Source organism: Sander lucioperca, chromosome 17 (genome assembly GCF_008315115.2).
Source record: "Sander lucioperca isolate FBNREF2018 chromosome 17, SLUC_FBN_1.2, whole genome shotgun sequence".
Lineage (NCBI taxonomy): Eukaryota > Metazoa > Chordata > Actinopteri > Perciformes > Percidae > Sander > Sander lucioperca.
The window spans coordinates 615,891-623,390 of NC_050189.1; the positions used below are offsets into that span (position 1 = coordinate 615,891).

General features: G+C 46.3%; 1 protein-coding gene across 1 annotated transcript in view; it reads right to left on the bottom strand.

The window, feature by feature from the left end:
- The window catches only part of LOC116034663 (F-box only protein 41-like), a 26,322-nt gene that overhangs the window by 5,184 nt on the left and 13,638 nt on the right, over nt 1-7,500 (bottom strand). The window contains exons 8-15 of the mRNA XM_035994226.1: nt 6,499-6,563; nt 5,537-5,829; nt 3,783-4,006; nt 3,070-3,185; nt 2,659-2,811; nt 1,871-1,966; nt 1,572-1,690; nt 8-166 (exon numbers count right to left, since the gene is read on the bottom strand). Coding sequence (XP_035850119.1) covers nt 8-166; nt 1,572-1,690; nt 1,871-1,966; nt 2,659-2,811; nt 3,070-3,185; nt 3,783-4,006; nt 5,537-5,829; nt 6,499-6,563 — 1,225 coding nt within the window. The remainder of the gene's footprint in view (nt 1-7; nt 167-1,571; nt 1,691-1,870; nt 1,967-2,658; nt 2,812-3,069; nt 3,186-3,782; nt 4,007-5,536; nt 5,830-6,498; nt 6,564-7,500) is intronic.

The window sequence follows — 7,500 nt, forward strand, 5'->3', positions numbered from 1 at the left end:
GTCTCACTGTGGAAGTGCAGGACGGCCTGGTTGCTGACGGGCGTGTGCGTCAGGATCAGCGTCTCCAGACTCGTCAGTCCGGCTTCACACAGCGCTGTAGCAGCCTGCAGGCCCAGGTCACTGATACGCTCCAGCTCCAGCACCTGCAGGTGGGCACAGGTACGCACTGCACACACACACACACACACACACACACACACACGCACACGTCAATTCTGGAGTTTCGGCTTTTCAAAATAAAAGCTTGCGTCTGGTCAGCTATGTTTTCGTACGGTATTTTGGATGTTTTTGAACTAAGCAGTACGGCAATCATGCTAATGAATAACATTATTTTTTCAGCAGATGTCTTAGTTACAACATGATGGAGCTAGCAAAGCAGTTTTGTGTTTATATGTGCGAGCGATTTACTCAGTTTGGGAAATCCCACGGTCTCTAACTGTACGTCCACACCGCCGCCGACTTGATCTTCTAAAGATACAGGAAGTCATTCATTTTCAATGGAAGCTGCTTCTCTCAGCTGCAAGGAGCGGAAAATCTGTCGCCGTCACGTTTTGAGCGACCAGAGCGTCAATCAGAAAGTTGAAAGTAGGTCAACTTTATGGTAATGAGCTATGACGCCGTTCAGCGGCAACCAATCAGAATATAGACGTCCTTCACGCTGGCTGATTCCAGAGAAACATACGATGTAACCTTTGGTTCCTAAAACATTAGTTCAGAGAAAAAGGAGGAGAAGCTCATCATGGCCGTTGCTGGGTTCCCTATCATTTCTGATGTTTGCGTATAGGGACCAGTTAACGTTACCTGCCGGTCACATGGTCTCTAAACAGTCCGCTCACGGTGAAGTCCTGCACGAATCAACAGCTGGCGGCTGCTCGCTCTGCCTAGCGGCTAACGAGCGAGCTAACTGCTAACAGACACCGCTGCGACCAACAACCAATACACATTCTGTCATTATATATGTCATTTATAAAAGGTTTCTAGTGTCAGTGTATTGGCCGTGCAGTGGCTGCTTGATCTTTTTCCATGATGAACATAGAATGCTGCTACGTCAGAGCGGCCAAAGCCTCAAACAGCTTCCCCGGACTTTCTGACCAGCATCCTCGACCGGGCGGCCAGAGCTTCTTTGCAGCTCAAGTCGGCGGCGGTGTGGACGTACAGTAAAGCTACAGGTCTGGCTGACTAAACAGGGAGAGACCCATCTGCTAGCGATCGGGGGACGAGACTGAGAGAGCTACACGGAGCTACATGGATAAATATGCACCAAACAAGCCACTTAGAAATATAAAAGTTGGGTGACCCTCCCCTCAACAAAGAATAAAAAGACATAACCCTCCCCTATTTTCCTCTGGTGGTCCATTCCATAAATACCGAACGGTCCCTTTTTTTTCTGGACATGACCATCATTATTCTACACATCATCAGCGTCACACCGAATCTACGGCTGAATTCTTCAGATTTTTCATTAAATAAACGTCTAAGTGTTAACACGTCTCCACCCCAAGCTAAACAGTCAGTTCATTCTCATCACAATTTTACCAAAAACGTCAAAAAGCAACTTTTCTTTTGCTCACCCAAAGCAGCCAATCCCTGAGTCCCACAGCTGGCCCCGCCCACACTGAGCGAGCGGACGTGTGGCCAGCATCGACCAATCGTCTGCAGGCAGCGGTTTCCAAACCGAGTGGGCTGTTGGCTGACAGAAAGACAGACGTCCATGAGGTTAAAGGTAGTTTGTTACGTGAACCGTTTAATGTGTCTCTTTCACTTTGTGTTACAGTAACTCTAGTAGAATTGTAATTCGTTATTTTTGTGTGTGCGCGCGCGCACGTGTGTGTGTGTGTGTGTGTGTGTGTGTGTGTGTGTGTGTGCTGACCAGGGGTGAGCAGGTGCCACCTGCAGGCTGCTGATGTTCCTGCAGCCGGCGCCCAGGGCCCAGAGCACCTCGTGACCGATGGGATCTGATGAACTCCTGCAGACAGACAGGCGGACAGACAGGTGGACAGACAGACAGACAGGTGGACAGTACGTTAACATCACGGTACCTGTGGGCTCATATTTATTTCAGTATTACACTTTCTTTACAAAGTATTACATTTTGTTCTTACAATTTCCCTTCCAGAGGATTAAATAAACAATTCTTGTGAAATGACAGACAGACAGACAGACAGACAGACAGGTAGCAGGACAGACAGACAGGTGTCTGACCTGTATTTGAGTGTCTTCAGGTTAGGGAGGGTGACAGACAGACAGGCAGCAGGTAAGACAGACAGGTGTCTGACCTGTATTTGAGTGTCTTCAGGTTAGGGAGGGTGACAGACAGACAGACAGCAGGTAAGACAGACAGGTGTCTGACCTGTATGTGAGTGTATTCAGGTTAGGGAGGGTGACAGACAGACAGCAGGACAGACAGACAGGTGTCTGACCTGTATGTGAGTGTCTTCAGGTTAGGGAGGGTGACAGACAGACAAACGGACAGACAGACAGACAGACAGGTAGCAGGACAGACAGACAGGTGTCTGACCTGTATGTGAGTGTCTTCAGGTTAGGGAGGGTGACAGACAGACAGACAGACAGACAGGTGCCTGACCTGTATGTGAGTGTCTTCAGGTTAGGGAGGGTGACAGACAGACAGACAGACAGACAGACAGACAGGTGTCTGACCTGTACGTGAGGGTCTTCAGGTTGCGGCTGTAGCAGCTGGCGAGCCACAGCGTCCGGTCGGTGAGGATGTGAGGACACTGAGAGACAGACAGGTGGAGCAGACTGCCGCCCGCCGACCGCAGCAGAGCCTCCACCCCCGGCTCCACGCTGCCTCTGCCACACATAGCACACACAGCTCAACTACAATACCCACAATGCACATGTCTTCTCACTCAAAGCATAGACAAACGTGTGTGTATTTCAACGGTTAGCCAACTATTTCAACTTTTAGCTACCTCGTTTTTAAACTTTTAGCTAACTATTTCAACACACACACACACACACACACACACACACGGACAAACGTGTGTGTGTGTGTGTGTGTGTGTGTGTGTGTGTGTGTGTGTGTGTGTGTGTGTGTGTGTGTGTTACCGTGTGTTCTTGTGGTAATCCTCTCGCGTCTCGTCGACTTGTTTGCTACGAGGCTTCAGGTTGTTCAGAACCACAGACTGAGTTTGAGTACACCACTGAGACAGAGTGGTCAGGAACTACACACACATACAGTCACACACACACACACACACACACACACACACACACACACACACACACTGAATGTGGATTCATTCGCTGCTGAAAATAGTCCTAAAAAAACACACTATTTACTCCTCTTTGTTTCTTAGCTAACAAGTTTTCAAGATTTTTATGATTGTGTGTCTGTCTCTGTGTGTGTGTGTGTGTGTGTGAGAGTGTGTGTGTGTGTGTGTGTGTGTGTGTGTGTGTCTGTCTGTGTGTGTGTGTGTGTGTGTGTGTGTGTGTGTGTGTATCTGTGTCTGTGTGCGTGTGTGTGTGTCTGTCTTTGTGTGTGTATGTGTGTGTGCCCGTGTGTGTGTGTCTGTGCGTGTGTGTCTGTCTGTGTGTGTGTATCTGTGTGTCTGTGTGTGTGTGTGTGTGTGCCCGTGTTCGTGTGTGTGTGCGTTTGTGTGTGTGTGTGTCTGTATGTGTGTTTGTGTGTGTCTGTGTGTGTGTTTGTGTGTGTCTATGTGTCTGTGTGTGCGTGTCTGTGTGTGTATCTGTGTGTGCGTGCGTGTGTGCGCGTGTGTGTGTGTGTGTGTGTGTGTGTGTGTGTGTGCGTGTGCGTCTACCTCGGCCGACACTCTGGCGTTCTCCAACCGGAGGCGTGTCCAGACCGCCGGGTGCCTGGCAACGAACCGCCAATCAGAGCAGACCTCGGCCGCGCGCAGCAGAGAGCGTACGTCCAAATACGGAAACACGCAAAAAAGTCCCGCCCTCAGCCTCAAGGTGTCCGCCCCCAGCTGCCTGTCGCTGTGACGACGGGAGGGGGTGGAGCAGAGGGAGGAGGGGCTTTCTGCAGGAGAGGAGGGAGAGAGAGACAAATATATATATTAATTTATTTAAATACGTTCAACCAGGAAATGCGTTACTAAACTTAACCGCCATTGTTGTAGCTGTATATCCTTCTAGCCTCAACTAGGGATGTAAGATTACCGATACCAGTGTCTGAAAACCGTCCGGTAACGCCTTAAATGCTGGTATCGGTATCGGTGAGTACCGGAGTTTATGAGATACCTAATTTAGCCCTGAAGAAAATCTCATCAGAGTAGTTTATAGTACATCAGGCCAGCTAAACCCAAGGGGGTAAGCAAGCGTCCACAAAGCGTAGCTCCTATGGCGCCATTTTGATGCTACCAAGCCATCACCTCCCGTTAGCATCCCATTGACTGCCATTCATTTTGACGTCACTTTGACAGAGAATAACTTTACATCTGAAGAGTTTAAAGACTCTATTTGTCCGTTGTTTATTTCTAAAGAAACACGACAATGTATAAAAGGCTCCATTACCTTGTACCTCACGTTATGGCTCCGTAGCAGACGTTTTTATAAAAAATAGGCTAACGATTGGGTCATAACCACGAGACTTACGCATAGTAGAGGAATTACCGTATAGTACAGGAGAAGCTCTCAGGCAGTTTGGACTTCCATTAGCTGTTTAAGTTTAATTACTAATGTTAACTATCATTTTAGTGATCAATAATTAGCCTGTGTCTATGTTATCTCCTTACATATACCTACGCTCTCCGTCTCTGCTAGATTGGGAATGATTGAGATTTCTCTTGGCACAGCTACCAGAAGACTTCCAACTTTCAGACAGGTTGCTCACGTCACATCTACGTCTTCAAGCTCAGTTGGAGGCTGCTCAGTAACGCTCAGCCATCACCGGGAAAGTGACTTCACTGGTCTCCATCGAAGTCTACGGCATTGCTTTGTCCATTTTTTATACTGTCTATGGTTAAACAGGTGACGACAGCGCTGTGACGTCGAAGTCATTAGTAAACATTGCAAGATGGCTACGGATGAACGCCAGTTGTTTGAAACGGCTTTTGGCCGCTACAATGAAGGAGTTTGACTTAACAGAAGATGGAGATCCAATCGTTCCTTTGCAAGAAGGATACGGCAAGAGTTTAATCTACCAGTTAGCTCCTCTGGTAGCTAACAGTTTAATCTACCAGTTAGCTCCTCTGGTAGCTAAGAGTTTAATCTACCAGTTAGCTCCTCTGGTAGCTAAGAGTTTAATCTACCAGTTAGCTCCTCTGGTAGCTAACAGTTTAATCTACCAGTTAGCTCCTCTGGTAGCTAAGAGTTTAATCTACCAGTTAGCTCCTCTGGTTGCTAAGAGTTTAATCTACCAGTTAGCTCCGCTGGTAGCTAACAGTTTAATCTACCAGTTAGCTCCTCTGGTAGCTAAGCGTATGGGGCTTAGCGAAAACCCACATGACTGGTCGTAGTGTTATCCAATTGCGTGCAGTGAAGTATCCGTAGGAAGTGTTGGCAACAACCAGCTTGGAAAATAAAATAAAATAAAATAAAACCAGTTTACCTGAACCAGGTGTGTGTGTCCTGGCGAAGACAAATCTCCTCATCTCAGCGCTGCTCCAGAACCCCTCTTCTTCCTCTTCATCTTCATCTTCCTCTTCCTCTTCTTCTTCAGTGCTGTAGTGGCGACGGTTTCTTTTGCTCCACGTTCTCCCACATCCTCCGTCCCTCCCCCCCCAGCCGGGACTCTCTCGGCGCGTCCAGGACGGAGCGTAGTGGTGGGGGGGCAGCAGCCCCTCCTCGCCGTCCCAGCCGCCTGAACCCAGAGACAGAGTCCTCATCTGACCCGTCAGTCCACTGGGAGAAGAGAGGGGGGGGGGGGGCATTAGTGTGTGTGTGTGTGTGTGTGTGTGTGTGTGTGTGTGTGTGTGTGCAGCATGATGTGTGTGTGTGCAGCATGATGTCTGTCTGTGTGTGTGTGTATGTGTGTGTGTGTGCAGCATGATGTGTGTGTGTGTGTGTGTGTGCGTGCGTGCACGCGTGTGTCAGTCTGTGTGTGCAGCATGATGTGTATGTGTGCGCATGTGTGTGTTAGTGTGTGTATGTGTCTGTCTGTGTGTGTGTCTGTGTGTGTGTGTGTGTGTGTCTGTCTGTCTGTCTGTCTGTCTGTCTGTGTGTGTGTCTGTGTGTGTGTGTGTGTCTGTGTGTCTGTGTGTGTCTGTCTGTCTGTCTGTCTGTCTGTCTGTGTGTGTGTCTGTGTGTGTCTGTGTGTGTCTCTGTGTGTGTGTGTGTGTGTCTGTCTGTCTGTCTGTCTGTCTGTCTGTCTGTCTGTCTGTCTGTGTGTGTGTCTGTGTGTGTCTGTGTGTGTGTGTGTGTGTGTGTGTGTGTGTGTGTGTGTGTGTTTGGTATGAGCTGATCTTTGAACTGTCTGGTGGAGATTGTAGTTTTTATGTGGGGCATTAAAATGATAAAAGGAGTTCTTGAGTTGCTGTCTACACAGCCGATGCTTGTGATGTGTTCAGGTACCTGTCGGGATGTTGGCCGTGCGGCTGATCTCCCAGTCTGTCGGAGGCTGAGACACTGTAACTCCGCTGGAGCAGGATTCAAGGATGAAGAAGAAGGAGGAAGAGAGCAGGAGACGGAAAGAAAAGAGGAGGGATGACATGTGAGTAGAAAACCTTCCTGTTGTCCTCGGGTCAAATTTGACCCATTTTTACAAAGTTTCTCTATCAGAAATGTTGGGTTTCTTTCAAACAAATTGTCAAAAAAAATAACGTGGATGGTTCCATACGACGCTCTTCACAAGTAAAGTAAATAATGAGTTCACTACTTTCATTGAATTTGTGTGTTTTAGTCAATTTTATAGCATTTAAAAAAAAGAAAAAAAAGATAAAAGAACATTAAAAAGTGACAAAAATGTTGGAAAAAGTGACAAAAACGTTGAAATAAGTTGGAAAAAAAGTAACAAAAATCTTGAAAAAAAGTAACAAAAATGTTGAAAAAAGTGACAAAAATGTTGGAAAAAGTGACAAAAATGTCAAAAAAGTGACAAAAACGTCAAAAAAGTGACAAAAACGTTGAAATAAGTTGAAAAAAGGGACAAAAATGTTGGAAAAAGTGACAAAAACGTCAAAAAAAAGTGACAAAAACGTTGAAAAAAGTGAAAAAAATGTTGAAAAAAGTTGAAAAACGTGACAAACACCTTGAAAAAAGTGACAAAAATGTTGAAAAAAGTGACAAAAATGTTGAAAAAAGTGACAAAAACGTCAAAAAAGTGACAAAAACGTTGAAATAAGTTGAAAAAAGTGAAAAAAAATGTTGAAAAAAGTTGAAAAACGTGACAAACACGTTGAAAAAAGTGACAAAAAAAGTGAAAAATATTGAAAAAAGTGACAAAAATGTTGGAAAAAGTGACAAAAACGTTGACAGTGGGAAAAGTGAGAAAAAGTGAGAAAAAGTGTCGATCAATTTTAGTTTTTAATTTTGACCCAGAAAAACATAAAGTTGCAGGTCGACGGGAAGACAACA